The following is a 16,486-nucleotide window of genomic DNA, read 5'->3' on the forward strand; positions in this document are numbered from 1 at the left end:
CGAATTAGGAATATCCGTGAACGTAGTCCATGGAAATATCGTTTGCACCACATTCGCGATTTAATGTCATTATCAAATTCACCGAATTGTCGATGCATATCCAAGTCGAAAGCTTCGCGATAGTGTAATCGTTATATCTGTCTCAGCGAATGTTCATCGTTGCACTGGTTACAAATCAACACTTGCAGTTTAAATATGTACAATTATCCACTGGATTCCGACGCAAGAGATTAACGGCGTACGGTTACGATCGTAATAACGAACATATAGATTTATATTTTGCACGTCCCAATTTGGGTAAAGAAACGCAGAGTAGACTTCAGTGACTTTCTGGTAGAACCCGACACTCACATTCCGCCTCGTCATTTTAAACAATGCTCGTTGGTTATTTGATATTTTTTATGCCACGCACAAGTGGATAAATAATTTTCTCGTGCCTACAGTGCTAAAATTTAATTTAAATAATAATAATTGAATACATCCCTCTCTTTCTTTCTTTCTCTCTCTCTCTCTCTCACACACACACACACACACACGCGCGCGTGCGTACATAACGTATACACACAGAGATATCGCGAACGAGAGTTAATCGAAAATCAGGGTCCACCGAAATTACAGGAAATCGGCGTTACAACATCCTTCAAGGTATCTCAGCGGCGACAACGTTCAACGTTAATTACTTTCGCTATATTTACATTTAAGGGAAAGATAGATCAAATATATTGTGCGATATAGTTATGCGATATAGTACAGTAGCTCGAGATCACGTAATAACATCGAGTCGCGATAATAGAGGATGCTATTGCTCATTATTACTATTATTATTAAAGCGAGGACAGTAATAACAACGGTCGCGCCAAAGTACATGGCGGGACTCGAAAGTTTTATTATAATCCGGATGACAGTAATCAGAATACAACTAATCGGAAGCCAAGGAGAAAGCTTTAGATTTAATTCTGAATTCCCGCGGCTCGAAAAATCGTCACATTTCCGCGTCTCGCGTACCTTTTTTTTCTTTACATTATTTCTACATTTCTTCGTTTTTCACTCATCTCCTGCAGCTTGCTGCGCGGCCTTTCCTCTCGTATAGATTTCATAGACATTTTTAACTATATATACGTCGACGAGGCGAGCGTTGGCAAAGAATTCACGAATCGAATTGACTCGCGTTTCGTACCGGGAGTAGGCGCGCAAAATCTCACGCACCTTGTGTGTTTCGGAATCCGCGGTGGAAAGCTGTAGTCTAATACCGTAGTAATCGCGTTGCGTTCGTTCGTCTCGGATGTGCGTTTCTCACGGGCCCCGCTTACTCGTCCTCATTCAACTACACGAACAAGATTCGGCGCGTGACACCGACGAAGAAACCGTGCCGTCACGGCGTTAATGAGGACTCTAAAGTTCCAGTTAACTATAATATATGCCTAGATTCCTATAGTATTTGCGGCGTAAAGCTCGCTAAGCAACGCGCTCGCGATTAGAGGTGATAACGACTCCGGGCAATAAGCAAAAACGCGCACTAATGTCCTAATCACATCTTTTCACTTTGTATTTTTATTTTGTGGCTATATCGAGAACTGCATCACTGCCTCGGCAGGTAGTGCTCGGGTCTAGTAGCTTAGGATCTCAACAGGTATACACTTTTCTCATACACGTCGTACACGAATTAGCGGCGAGACGTCGATGCGTAATAAATACACGACAATTTCTTTTTAAGTTAACATACGTTTACACAGAGAGATTATACACCACGTATATATAGAGTGACACGTACAGATTTCGTGTATATGTATAGATATACGTCGTTTCACGTACGGATAACATCGCTACGCTACTTTCTATATTGCTTCTACGAACGTGTTTTCTATTTTCGCGGGGCCCAGTCGGCAGACCACGAGGATTACCGTCTACCCGGACCGTGGAGCAAATAAATCGTCGCAGCTAGAGCTTCCCGCGGCGAATCCTCATAAAGTTTATCATGTAATTCGCAAATCCCGCGAACGCTTCGCACCTCGTCTCTACTCTATTCTGTTCTACTCTCTTCCTCTCCCTCTCACTCTCTCATTCTCCCTCTCATTCTCTCTTTCTCACTCACTCACTCACTCACTCTCGCTCACTCGCTCATTCGCTCGCTCACTCACTCTCTCTTTCTATCTGCATTATTTTTTTCTTATGTAAGTTTAAATGCTATTCTCTACCCCGACAAATCCCGTGACATTCTCTATACATTCTTTCGTGCATGCGTTGAAAGTCGTAATCGGGAAACGGAAATTAATCTCGAAGAACGTACCGAGAGATGCCGGGATTTGCGACAAGCTCGATCGTTCTTTCTCTCTTTCTCTTACGTTTTATCCCCTTTCGTTTCACCAACGGCGATGAGATCAGCGAGTTTCGGTAAATCGTATGCGCCAGGGCACTCCGCGGATAATGTCGCCTCGTTCTCGCGACGAAGGTACAGGGTCTAATCGCGGCCGTATCGCAATGTACGAAGAACCCTTTAAAACACCCGACCGTCCCTGTCGCCGGTTTCCCTGCAGCCATTCAGGGAAACCAAATCGGGCGGTTCTTCTCGACGTAGGACTGAGATTCCTTTGTGCAATTTGCTACCCCGAAGAACACGCCGGAGGCACCGATGTACCGATCACGCGATATCCACTGTTTTAATCCTGTCCCGTTCCGTTCACACGCGCTGTCCTAGCTCGGCCGACCGGAATCTTCTGATTCGCGCTTAGTAGGGTCGTGCCATATTTTTTTTTCCCACGCGCTTATCTTTACAATTGGGCATTGTGTACAATATGCATCCCGAATTTAAGCCTTTCACATCTAAGGGTAACTTTTTTGCATCGTCTGCCTGCTCTTTTCTCATATATATCATGTAACACGTCTAACGAACATATATATCTCTTGCTATCACATGCTACGGTATAACGAGCTTTTTTTTGGGTTTTTTTTTCCGCGACTTTTGCGTTGCTTTAGGCTTTAGTCTACCGTCTGTTACATACGATATGTGCGTAACGATAATATCGATGATGCAGAAATACACAGAAAGACATTTCACAACGTGTCCGCCCTCTCGTCACGGCTACTTCTATCCGTAAATACTCGAGAATGCGAGATCTCCCGAGTTCTCAGACATTTAATATTTGTATAGATACCAAGTGTGATGTTGTGCGACTTCTGTATACTGGAGGATCGTTCGTCTCTCTCTCTCTCTCTCTTTCTCTTTTCAAAATTGTCGAGCGCCCATTAGGAAAACTTTACTCGGTTATACTAATTTTACATTTACACGGTAGTTTGCCAAATGTTATCAAGTGCATGTCAACAAGTTGTGCTTATTGTCGATGTTTGTAGCTTCCTATCATTTATGGAAACAAGAGACCGCGAATACTTTGATACTATTAAACGGGAAAACGCGAAAATAAGGAGGAATATATTATTGTCTCGTCAGTTGAGAAAGTATTGCGGAAATTAGAATACCCGTAAAAATCGCACGTAACAACGCAAAGGCAATCTCTATTCTTTTTTTAACGATATCTTAGGGAGAAAAGAAAATACGCGTCCTCTCTAACGATAAGTAAAACAACTGCTTGTACCGAAATAATATCGAAGAATGCTTAGAATTATTGTTTCACTGGTCCTCTTCCTCATTTTGGTACGTGACATAACGCACGGACGATTTCTCGCCAATTATTAACGACTGCAATTGAACTTGGAATTAGCGAGTTCTTCAAAACACATTGAATGAAAAGAAAAGACGTCTAGTATAATTTTACCTTTTTCTCTTCCTTGGTCGGCGGCGCCCTTAGGAAATACATGAGAGGTGCGTAAATGAAATTTAACAAAGCTATGCCGAAAAGCATCCATTCGAAGCCAATGCTGTTGACCAGAGTCCCGCTCAGCGCTGGACCTGCGGAAATAAGGAATATTTTATTGCTTACTTAGAGAGCAGGTTTTCTTTCTCGTTTATATCCCGCTCGTTATATTTCATAGTTATATCCCGTTGTGTCATTAGTGTGACATCTCTAAACGATACTAGTGGTGTTGTTAGGCGAATAGATCGTAGAATCTCGTAAGAGCATCGGTGGTTCAGTGGTAGAATGCTCGCCTGCCACGCGGGCGGCCCGGGTTCGATTCCCGGCCGATGCAGACTTTCATTTTTTGTTAATTTTTGAAACTCATTTTAAGCAACCGTAATTCACGTAAACTCTCGGGAAAGAATTTTGTTTAAAATATGACGTATATTTTTATATACGTGCTAAATGTATATTTTATGTAATAATGTTCTATATTAAAATTATTTGTTAATTTGTTTCTCTGAATCTTTAAGCGTCTTCTTATATTACGCGATATGTAAAAAATATGAGAGAATTTTATCTCAATTATTTTTATTAAAACATTCTACACATGAAATATATCTGGTCTTAGCTACTGATTCGATTGTTCGAATAATAAGTTAAAAAGTGAAAAGAAAGAAAATATAATACTACAAAAGTTTGCAACAATTTTGCATGCTCGGTAATTCGCGTTGATATCAAAAGGGGTCTTATCTCAATTTTTATCGGGCCTTTCGTAACCTTCGCTAACTTTGTCGTTAGCGTGCGTTTGTTCAAGTAAAATCAGTCGCGTGCACGTACCTATAGCAAAGCCGAGGCAGAACGCCACGTCGCCGATAGCGTAAACGCTCCCGTAAACAGCGCTGTGTCTTATGTCAACTAGATATCCTAGCTCGGGCATCATCGAACTGTCCACCATCCCGATCGCGAATCCCAATCCCGCGTTCGGCACGATCAAGTGATCGATGCTTTTCGCTAGCGGGATCTGCGAAACAAATTAACAATAAGTAAGATTATCTCTAATCGCGCGAGATCCAATTAACTCATTCGCGCGGCTCCTTCAATTTGAATGTCTTACAAATGTAAACGTTGCATTACGATTCATATGTAATTTCCGTGGGGTAAACCGCTAGAATCATGTACACCAATTCCTACACGGAGAGAATTTTCTCTTAAAATTTACCCTGAAAATCATGTAATCGTGGGACAACATGGCGTTTTGAAGAATTTTATGAGTTTTTTTTTAAATTTTACCATATTTTTTACTAGTAATTATACATCCTCAGAAAGGATTTCTGTTACTGAGACAAAAAATATTCTTGACGCATTTTATTTCTCACAGCCCTATTTAGTATAAAAATAAGACAATATCAAAGTAAAATCAATAATTCTTATTCTCCTATATCGATTTGAAAAAGATTTACTTACTATATTGAGACAAGAGCAATTTATATAAATGTTAGTTTATATATTCTTGCGTTTAGAATAAATTTTCCCTCCATCTTACAACGCACAAAGTTGGTACCGCGATATTCGACAAAAGACGATACATACTATCGTTTTATTCCAGATTTTAGAATTTTTTATTTAAGATTAAAATATTCCTTTCTTTATATTAAATATGATTGGCGCTATATCGATCCTATTTTATGATACATTGAAGTGTAATAGCATTGGATCCGGAAATTTTTTCTGTGGGTGCATGCATTATGATTTTTTGTCTATATCTTAAAGACTACGGACTCTAATAATTAGAGTAAAAGTCACTAAACTTGAGATTAGTGTAGACTTTACTCTGGTCAAATTGCAATCTCATTCAATATAAAAATAAGACAATATCAAAATAAAATCAATAATTCGTATTCTCCTATATCGATTTGAAAAAGATTTACTTACTATATTGAGACAAGAGCAATTTATATAAATGTTAGTTTATATATTCTTGCGTTTAGAATAAATTTTCCCTCCATCTTACAACGCACGAAGTTGGTACCGCGATATTCGACAAAAGACGATACATACTATCATTTTATTCCAGATTTTAGAATTTTTCATTTAAGATTAAAATATTTTTTCTCCATAATAAATATGATTGGCGCTATATCGATCCTATTTTATGATACATTGAAGTGTAATAGCACTGAATCCGGAAAATTCTTCTGTGGGTGTATTTAGTATACATTTTACTAGTATGGCAAAATTTCAAAAACTTTTATAAAGATGTTCAAAATGCCATGCTGTCCCACGATTTTCAGGGTCAATTTTAAAAGAAAATTCTCTCCCCGTGTACAAATGCACAATGGGCATCACTTTATCTTATTACCACATTTTATCCTATTTTGTTTTGTTTCCTCATATTTCGTCTTATTTTACCTTTATAATGCCCCAGTAAGGTCTAATGCCCAAGAAATGCCTAGTAATACCCAGTAATGTCGCAAATACGCCACAATGCCCTGAGCAGTTTACCCATCGGTAATTTCAATCAATCATCGTGAAATTCGCGGACAGTTGTTTCGCTCTCTCGGTCGTAGGGATACTTACGCACATCAAGCAGATACCAATAACGACGAGGCCTATCAGGGAAGCTAGCCATCTGTAACAAGGGTATAAAAAACGTGATAGAAACGTCGGGCTGGTTGACAAAAAGATATCTTCGCCCGAACAGGGATTCGAACCCTCGGATTAAAGGTCAGATTAAAAGACTGATCTATTCGGGCGACATTCGGCTCGAAATTTGGCGATTTCGTCATTATTAGAATAGTTCTCGTGTTTGACGCGAGATACCCGGCCGGACTGACCTGCCCATTTTGTGCCCGAGTGGTCCGAAGAGATTCGTCCCGATCAAATAACTGATGCTCGCTGGTAAAAACGTGGCCCCCTGTTTCCAGCGGCTCGCGCCCATCGTATCCATCATCCAGATAGGTAGGCTCGGTTCCAGCATAGCGATTCCCATATTTGCGAACGTTATCGCGCCTGGAACATCGATAACCCTTCTACACCTCTTGCTTGAAACGTGAAACGTCGTATTTTATATTTGACCGGATGTATTATCGTTCTCCTACCAGCTGCTAAAATGATGTAGGGATCGGTGACAAGGGACTTCAACGACGGCGGTTCCGCTTCTGTGTACACGACCGACGGTTGAAGCATCAAGAGCTGCAATACTTGAGAGTTTTCCAAAAGATTTTAGATATTATCATGAAACTTGGGCATTGAATTAGGCGGAATTTTCACTTTTTAACGCGACAATATACAAGCGAATTTAAGATACACGACGCTGAGAAAAATACCACGCGTGTCTAGAAAATCCTTCTAGATCAAAATATAAATCGATTAGTAATTAATATTTATTAATAGTTACAAATAATAATTTGTCAATTACGCGTGACAAGTGTTTCCCATTGCAAACGTATTTGTACTCACGTCCATCGCCAAGGGCTAACGCGGAAAGGACTAAAAACGGGGCGGATTTCCCTACAAATTCGTACATCACTCCGCCGAATGGAGGGCCGATAAGGACGCCAAGGGCCAGTCCGCCCAGCGCGATACCCATCGCGTTACCGCGTTCTTTGTCGTCTTGATATCTCTCCGCCAACATACCCATACCTACCGGAGAATCGTATATGATTAAGTATTACAATCACGTGCTATGTCATCGGTAAGAGAGCGCCTACGTCGCAACAGCATCGGTGGTTCAGTGGTAGAATGCTCGCCTGCCACGCGGGCGGCCCGGGTTCGATTCCCGGCCGATGCAATTTTTTTTTATTTTGTTTTATTAATTATTCACGTAATATATATTTAATTCAGACGCATCGCCCTGGTAGAAATGTGTACAATTTCTCTAGCACGCCCTTCCAGTTACTGTCTAGTGTTACTGGGCTCTCATTAGTTCTAACAATACTGCATAGAGAATGGACAAGAACTTGATAGAGTTTTATTTGTCAGTGCTGAAGCAGTTTTCCTGGTAAAATATATGCAGTTTATGCTTAGACATTTGCCCAGTCATTGTCTAGTATTAATAGATTATTATTTATTAAGATACTTATTGTTTTGTTCTTGTTCAATAATTGGGTTCAGATTTTGCGCGTCTTTTATGTGCAGTAATTGTAAGAAAAGCGTTACATCTTGATTGGGATTCCAAGTAGTTTTATTTCTCAGTCACTAGACAAAATTTAATACAACTGTCTAGTAACTGCTCATAAAAATACATAACATTTCTACCAGGGTATCGTTACAACTTCGATCTTTAGTAGATATTGTTCTCCGATTAATTTTTTGGCACAACAAAATTTTGATGCTTGAGCTAAAAAAAGATCGTAAAGTTAAAAATTATTTGGTGTGATTAAAAAAAATTTTGTCAAATTAAGAGATACCAGAGCAAAATATACCTTCTTGCATCGGCCGGGAATCGAACCCGGGCCGCCCGCGTGGCAGGCGAGCATTCTACCACTGAACCACCGATGCTCACGTAGAATCAGGAGAAATAGCCTTGACGAGTGTGAAAACTTTCTCGTGTTATTTAATAAGATATCCACTTGTGAACACCAAGTTAATACGGGCTAATAGAGACAAGCTTTTACCAGAAACACTAGAGCACGATGAACCGATACCCTGAAGAGCTCGCGCTAGGAAAAGTATACCGTAGCTTCGTCCAAAAGCAAAAATCAGCGTGGATAGGAACATGATAATGAAACCAGTAAACATAGGTATGCTGTATCCGATCCTAAAAAGAAAGTACGCATGTAAAAATTGAGTGAACTACGTTTTTCGATAATTCTTTTCATTGATTACATCGGTGTTTTATTAATATTAGATTCGGGAGAAAGGTTTCATTTTCTAATTTAATTCTATTTTAACTAAAGTTATTGATTTATTAGAAGGGGAAGAAAGAGAGAGAGAATTTTGAAAAGAGATCGGAAAATTTCTTTCTAGGAAAAACACTTGAAATTAATAGTAGCCATCTCGATAGACAAAATTGCCTTTGCGTTTTGTCCTCGATTTGATGCAACGAAACCTTTCTCGCTTCAATCTAATAAGTTTCAAACAAAAGATAGTCGAATTTTGGGCAACGCTTACTTATGGGTCAATGGCCCAACTATAGGGTTAGCCAACAATTGAACAAAAGCTTTGGAGGCGAACATCATTCCTACTGCTACGGTCTCTTCCAGTAATTCCCGATGTCTCTGCTCCTTTTCCTTCGCGTCCGCCGACGTGAGATTGGCTGCGGTAATTTCTAAAATAGAAAAAAGTCAGCAAAGCGTTCGTTCTATTAAGCGTGTCGAAAGATTTTGTAGCTGAATAGAAAAGTCCTTATCCTCCTCGCCTTCGTTTCTATTGCAAGAGTGTTTCCGTTTCTTTTTAAAATATGTTATTATTTTCTACATCTTTTAACATGTGATCTTAACTTCTTGGGAATATTACTACATAATTTAATTAAAAGAGAAAATTTTAATATTGCTGATAAGGGAAGACCTACATAAGTTGTAATATTTTTAATTTTCACCAAATAGTATTTCTAATTCTTTCCATTCCTTTCTGTTTTATTTAATTGCTATGGATTAAAAATGGATAAATTATAATTTAATTAAAAAGTAAATCACTTTTTCAATTTTTAAGTCTCCGAGGAGGTTAATCTTTTTCATAAATTGTCTTATTTTTTTTAAATCTCTACAACGAAAAATTTTTTAAATGAACCTTTCACGAGAATAGAATATAGAAGTCTTTATTAATAACTTTTGCAATGATAATGCCATTATCAAAGCATTATTTTGTCATTTATCCGTTTGCAATAAGAAATGATGCGACAAAGCGCGATTTACCCGATAGATTCATAGAAGGTGTTGTAACGTGTAAAAATTCCAATGGAGACGCGACCGATATGTTTGTAGCACAACTGCATTTTGGTGTTGTTGTTGCTGGTGGCGATGTGGTGGTGACGACCGTAGTTTGATGAGATGCGCTTCCTTCCAGGTGCTCGCTTAATGTTGCGTTGGGATGTTTGATATCGTAGAGAAATTCCGGTATTATTGGAACTGCGAAAAATTCATACGGCGCAATGCTTTTGAAATATTTATGCAAAATGAGAGCACACCGGAAAATCGATAAGCTAGGAAATCTATGGTAATATATACATGTAGTATGTACTATCTTACTAGAATTCTACATGACCGAGTCGCAATATTTGAGGATTTACTAAAATTGAACAATAAATGAAAATACATATTTATCTCTCCATCTTGCACGATATCAGTTCGTAAAAAAAAGAAGCAAAGACAGAGCAGTTCACGTTCTAGAACACTTTGAAGAGACTTGTTATCAATCGGGGGTGTAACTCAGTGGTAGAGTGTCTGCTTCGCATGCTGAAAGTCCTGGGTTCAAATCCCAGCACCTCCAACCACCTTTTTTTTCGTTACAACTCGTTTCGAATAGTTTTTTTTAAACTTATTATCACACAGTCTGAATTTTGATTACTTTTAAAGTATCGAAAATTTAGTTGTAACTTGTTTAGCAAAAAGTTTTAAAAATATAAATTGATTAAAATAGGATTTTGTAAAATTCTATTTATTATAAGTAAAAGAGCTCTAGTTTATTCGTTATTGCAATTAAAACATGTATGCGCATGAACATATAATTGACGAGAACAATTTTTTTACGACAATTGAAAGTGGATTTCGCGATTTGTTCGACAAGCGTGACGACGTTCATAGGTCGTGTATTTGTTACGGGACGATCGCGCTGCATAAATGCATGACCACTTATCCGGATTGGCGGCGCGATACACAAAAGTCCATACGTTCTTTCGACATTCCGGTCCAACGCGATAAACGAACGTTTTCTGAATTAAACATAAGTTTGCGAAGAGCGGTGGCCGCCGATAGGATTCGAAGAGGGAATAGTAAGAGATATTAAAAATTAGAAAAGCTGAGCAATAATCGCGCAATAACATACATTAATCTCTTTAGGGTCAAATTTTTCAAGTTAGGAAAAGGTGATTTAAATTTTGAGTCAATTAAATTAAATTTATATCTGTCGGTATAATAGAAAATAAAAAAATGAAGTTTTATGAATAGAGGTGTGGCATTTTGATGTTAGTTTTGGCATGATTTGCGTTTTGTTTTTCCGGATTTTGCATTATTTTGATAATGTTTTTGATAATGCCGTGGTCAGAGGTGGGCAAGGCTTCAATAAGAACGAATTAAGCTAACAATAAGCTTAGAGCTAAACAACGTTGGTGAAACCGGGCCTTAATGTTTTGATAGAACAATTTACGACATTTATTAAAGCTAAACATATGTTTAAAAAATGTAACATAAGACATAGCATATTAAAATAGCATGGAACAAATTACTGAAATTACTTATTATTTTCAGGCCATAAAAGCAGTAACATGTCTACAAAAAATAAACAAAAACTAGTCTTAGGTATAAATCTCTTTGGTTTAGGATACAACATTAACGTTATTTGGACGCTATTTTGCGTGTTGAGGATCATTTTGCATTATTTTGCGTGTTGAGGGTCATCTTGTGTTAGTTGGAGTCTCCAAAATGTAAAGAAATGATATTAAAAACGTTCCTGGGGCATTTTGCGATATTTTGCGTATAAAGATAACATCAAAATGTCACACCTCTAGTGATGAATGTCGACCGTCTCTTTTTGTTAAGAATATAATTAAAAAAAACGAAAGACATACACAGTGCCAGTTGTCCTGAAGAGATTGAACTAATTCCACTTTTATTTCGTGAACTGAGTATTCTGTATACTTACACATTTGCTTGAACAATTCATTTACGGTATTATTATGTAATATCTCCAATAGAATATCTTTTTTGTACTTTGTACAGTGACATTATTTGGAGTAGAATATCTTTCCAGTAGAATATCGTGATTTAATCTTCTTTAAAGTCCGTCAATCTTATAACGAACCACGTGAGAGACCATGGTTGAGAAAAAGGTAATGAAGTTAACGATTCTGAATACTTGACCTACTAGAACTTAAAGTTATGGCTTAAAGAGGCAACTCTAAAACCTGAAAATGGAAACTGCCAGAAGGAACGAGATTAGCCTAAATTTTCTATAATGCGTTAAAATTGATAAAAGTTTAATGTAGTTGCCAAAAGTAATTAATCGATGCAAATATTGCACATATATCTGGCTGTGCGTAAAAAGATTGACACGCCTAATTAAGCGACGATCAATATGTCAAAACTGCTAACACGAGGGGTCGAAATTAATTAATGCCGTATACGGTATAATAAACAGAAATATTTATAGTAATGTAAAGCCACTCACCTACGGTCGTCAGCAGCATGTTATCCAGCAGCAGTGCGATGGCGACGATGACGAGAACGAGCCTCCGGGATTGCCGGCATCGTTGCAACCAACCGCTCCAGTCTCCACCTCCCATCCTCAAATTTTATCCTTCCTCCGATGTTCTACAACATTGACAGTGAGAGATTTAAAAACGACGCATGATATAAAATTTCACGTTGCGTCTCGCATCGTGTTAGTTTTCGTCGCGTTCTATTCTCGCCAGGGATCAAAGTGGATAAATAGAAATTACGAGAAGTCGATGAATCCAAACGGAATGGCCTTTCACGAAGATGAACAATCGAGTTCCGTATTGCGTTGACACTCTACCGCGTTCGCCTTCGAAGACTTTTCCATCAGCTTCTCGTTAACCAACTGCACTTGTCGATTTTCTCGTGCGTGGGTTCGAAAAGAGGATATGCATTCTATTGAACACACGGTCATTAATTAATGTAAACACTAAAGCATCGAATATTTTCTCGAAGAATTAATGACATGTAAAAATTAGGTGTTAAATGATTTAAAAAATGGTCATTTGTAGATTACTTTTTCAAAAATGAAATATTAGGAAGTTAATGAACTAACAAGCGTATCGTTCGTGTATCTAATTAAGGCAATGAGATAGTATTAGATAGATAGTCTTAGCTATATATATAATACAGATCTATGATGATCGACGCCACGAAATATCCGCCTTTTTAATGCTATTGTCCAAATTATAAGCAATATTCGGGAAAATCGCGCGAGTAGTTTTCCATTGGAAGAAATCTTGAATGGGACGGAAATAGTCTGAATGCCGGAAAAGGCGCATCTGCCTTAACAGAAGCCTTAAAATCGTCTTCACTGAAAACTGTCAATTGCGGAAAGTGGTCAAAATTTGCGATTAACTCCTTCGCAATTTCCTTTCGATTTGAGCGAATCATATTTTGCCCACTACGTGGCAAGATAACTCTGCAGGGTTAGTTTTGAAATGCTTGCGACGAATCGAATCTCGTCTCTAGGAATTTTACACACGCGACTAATGCCCGTTATTATTGGTAATAATAATACAGTTTCTCCATCAGAAACAAAACACTTTTCATCTATTGATCTCCAATCATTAATTAAAATACATCTTTTCTTCTTGCTTCTTCCCATTTTGCTTACCTTGCAATATTTCTTAAGTTACTCACTGTTACGACTACTCCTGTCGACACTTCACGAACAACCAATAGCTGACAACATACTGACTTCTGTTTGGAAAATATATTTCCAGTGTCTCTACAAGAGACCGAATGATTTCATATATTCCAAGATATATAAATATTTACATATTTTGCTTTACATTTCAACCTTTAATCTCACGTCTTGAGTCTTAGAAATTCCAGTTATATTGTATAAATATTTCTACGGAAAATGTGTCAAATACCAAATAACAAGGAAGCATTAACTTAATAATACAAAATTCATAAACTCGTTTAATATACATAAAATATATGAAAGCGTGCAAAGATATACAGAATATGCACAATATGTTCAAATAAATATGTATATATTTTTAGAATGCTTTTTCGATAAAACAAATTTTTAGTTTGATCTTATTTTCCAATCTGCTTTCTAAAAAAATATTCGTAAAACTCCGACGTCTAGTTATTACTAATTTTTACTTACTTGCTAAATAAATCAGTACGGTGGTTTGTAAAATAAAATAATCCATTTGATTGCTACACCTTCTTGAATGTGCAATAGATTTATTTTAATGCGCATAGTGCAGAAGGATTATTAGCAATTTAGATCATAATTTGTTAAGACTAAAGGTTTATATTGATTAATGAATTTAGGAAAGAAAGAGTCATACATATAAAAAGAATGCGATTTATTAGTCTGCCCCTATACGAGGATTTTTAATGAGATAGAAAAATAAGAAAATATTCTACGTTAGTAAGAGGAAAAGATGATGCAGACAAATCCAATTTCGCCGAGTAATCCTAGCTTGTGCCAGATTTGTATCAAGTTAAGTACTCATGAGGATATACATATGCGACGTTAATCTGAAAGATAAATGAAGATTTAGCGTAAAAAATAAGCCGTGTATCTAATACTTCTGGACGATTACTTTCCGTTTAGAGAAGCTCAATTGAGCGCTAAAGTCAATGGCGTTATGAAGCAGATGGATTTCATAAAAAGGCTTTAGGCGAGGGAGAGAGAGATAACGATATGAGAAATAACAGTTTTACTTGCTTTTCAAACGAATGAAATATTTAAACGTTGCAGATAATATGCAAGTTCCTTTAAAGATCTTTGTTTTGGTCGTTTGCGAGTGAATTTCTTTGTAGCGTCAACTTTTTCTTCCTATAACGTGTGACATTCGTGCGATTGTATCAAGTGCAACGGTCTTAATTGTCCAAGTTTTCTAGAAAGCTTCCGTTTCGTCTCGTTGAAACTCACTATCGACTCGACGTTCGTTTAGCGCAATACAATTAACCGCATTAATTACAGGCTTTTAATAGTACCTCCCCGTTCCACGCTCCGCGCGCGCGCGTGATGCCCGCTTCTCTTTTATTCGTAATAACTCGGTTACCCCACGCTTTTAGTCCACCTAATTTTCACGCTCGCCCTCTGAAAAGGCAGGCATCAAAGGCTATTGCGACTTTCAACGCTGTCCCGCGCGCGTTCACGGTACTTTACCCTATTTTTATTAAGGAGCGTCGCGCAAGAATTTCACTGTAGAGCGAATCGAAACGCAATTCTGATGCATTATGATCTCTGTCGGATACTGGAGTCTCTCCGGCCCTGATTTCACTCAAGTATGATTCAAACGAGAGAATTCGTTCTCTCGCTCGCGGATAATCGTATCTCCCTTTTCCTCGCGCAAAGTGGAAAGAATTATCGAATAAGACCGATGAGCGGGTGCCCGCGTCCGATTTCTGCGGAGACCCTCGCGAGACGTGGTTGGTACCGCGAGATAAGGGTCGCTTAAGGGCCGAGGTGAGGAAGAAGCTAGCGGAGGATCTACACGCACGCATGCATGCACGCATGCATACGCAAAGGTCGGGTTATACATCTCTACTGACGAAGTCGAAGATTGATAGCGCGGCAGGGAGGGGGCGGAAAAGGGTGAGGCAGGGGCGGGGGGACACGGGAGGGGAGGTGGAGAGGGATAGGCGGATGGAGAATTGGTACGAAGGGAAAAGGAGAGCGCGAGAGCCGGGGAAGCAATCAGCATTTTCCTGAAAGCCAACTCCCCGGGGTCCGCGCGCATTATTCTCGGGAAAGAGCGCTTCCCACTCGTGCCACTTATAAGCTCCGCTACCTTCCGCCATGACTGACTCCCTTCTGATTCCCCCTCCGACTTCCCCCCCCCTCCCGCGTTTCTACCCTCCGCTACCTTCAACCGCCCCTCGTTCTCTTATCTTCTTGGTAATTACGACAAAGAATGACCGCAAGACGCGCTTCTGTTTGTACTGGGCTTTCGTACCCGCCGCACGATGGGATGTTGAACGTTTCGCGTCTCCGTATATAACCCGCTGGCTATTCCCATCGGAAACGCGCCCCTACCCCCCGATCGATCTAACGTCGTACGCCTTTCATTCCTATAGGAATCCTCCTTTTTTCCTCCGTGACCGCCCGCCGCCGATTTGTCGCCCGTCCTGTTCCCGCCGCGAGTCGCGCGATGGATGTGCTTACTCTTCTGAAACGCGACGGTATATGAGAAACGCGCTTTTAATCCCTTTTTGTATCAACCGCTCCTCCTCGAATATTTAGTGACGATCAGAGGAAGACCATAGTGTAACCAGTATGCCCGCTCTCTGTCGGCCCTTTGATCTTTTCGGTTTCGATCACGTGGTATTCCGCCATTATTTTGGTGGAGCCAATGAGACGGATGTTGTATATGACTACATTTCCACCGAGGGTCAGAGTCGGGTTAGAGTCGGGTCAGAATCGGGTTGGGGTGAGCGCTCTTGCGGTGGAAACACCAAACTCGAACCTGAACCCTAACCTTATAAAATTTTAAGGTTAATGAGATTCGGTGGAAACGACAAGAGTCTTGTTAGGTTCCTGTGGTGTTGCCAACATGTTAAGTAGTAATTATTAGCTCTGTGATTTACCTCGATTCTGGTTTACCTTAAAATTTTATAAGGTAGGGTACAGGTTTGAATTTGGTGTTTCCACCGAAGTGCTCTCCAACCCGATTCTGACCCGACTCTAGCCCGACTCTGACCCTCGGTGGAAACGTAGTCTACGTGGTAGTGTGAAATCAGTATGACAGTGTAACAGGATTTTATACGAAAACCATGGGCGGAATGCCACGTGATCGAAACCGAAAAGATCAAAGGACCGACAGAGAGTAGTGGGTATACTACCCAGCA

The 16,486-nt window shown here is 39.2% G+C and overlaps 1 protein-coding gene and 4 non-coding genes across 8 annotated transcripts in view; 3 read left to right on the forward strand and 2 right to left on the reverse strand.

Annotated features, from left to right (window-relative positions):
- Positions 1 to 2,156: 2,156 nt before the first annotated feature.
- LOC105569923 (synaptic vesicular amine transporter) overlaps positions 2,157 to 16,486 on the reverse strand; it is a 22,590-nt gene continuing 8,260 nt past the window's right edge. For 2 of the 4 annotated variants that reach the window (XM_012026781.1, XM_012026782.1), the window contains 11 exons: positions 12,120 to 12,262; positions 9,650 to 9,862; positions 8,907 to 9,063; positions 8,411 to 8,553; positions 7,254 to 7,436; positions 6,893 to 6,994; positions 6,629 to 6,803; positions 6,372 to 6,423; positions 4,632 to 4,815; positions 3,771 to 3,904; positions 2,157 to 3,694 (listed from right to left, as the gene is read on the reverse strand). In XM_012026781.1, the coding sequence (XP_011882171.1) occupies positions 3,626 to 3,694; positions 3,771 to 3,904; positions 4,632 to 4,815; positions 6,372 to 6,423; positions 6,629 to 6,803; positions 6,893 to 6,994; positions 7,254 to 7,436; positions 8,411 to 8,553; positions 8,907 to 9,063; positions 9,650 to 9,862; positions 12,120 to 12,234 (1,527 nt within the window). In that variant the 5' untranslated portion in view covers positions 12,235 to 12,262 and the 3' untranslated portion in view covers positions 2,157 to 3,625. Of the gene's footprint in view, positions 3,695 to 3,770; positions 3,905 to 4,631; positions 4,816 to 6,371; positions 6,424 to 6,628; positions 6,804 to 6,892; positions 6,995 to 7,253; positions 7,437 to 8,410; positions 8,554 to 8,906; positions 9,064 to 9,649; positions 9,863 to 12,119; positions 12,263 to 12,390; positions 12,563 to 13,283; positions 13,299 to 16,486 lie in introns of those variants that run through there. The other 2 variants (XM_012026785.1, XM_012026784.1) reach the window with 2 other exon arrangements.
- Trnag-gcc lies at positions 4,073 to 4,143 on the forward strand. The gene has a single exon. It is a non-coding gene; the product is annotated as a tRNA-Gly (tRNA).
- Trnag-gcc lies at positions 7,514 to 7,584 on the forward strand. Its single transcript has one exon. It is a non-coding gene; the product is annotated as a tRNA-Gly (tRNA).
- On the reverse strand, positions 8,224 to 8,294 carry Trnag-gcc. Its single transcript has one exon. It is a non-coding gene; the product is annotated as a tRNA-Gly (tRNA).
- On the forward strand, positions 10,152 to 10,223 carry Trnaa-cgc. Its single transcript has one exon. It is a non-coding gene; the product is annotated as a tRNA-Ala (tRNA).

This window comes from Vollenhovia emeryi, unplaced genomic scaffold (assembly GCF_000949405.1).
Source record: "Vollenhovia emeryi isolate VEMERY1.0 unplaced genomic scaffold, V.emery_V1.0 DF939122.1, whole genome shotgun sequence".
NCBI lineage: Eukaryota > Metazoa > Arthropoda > Insecta > Hymenoptera > Formicidae > Vollenhovia > Vollenhovia emeryi.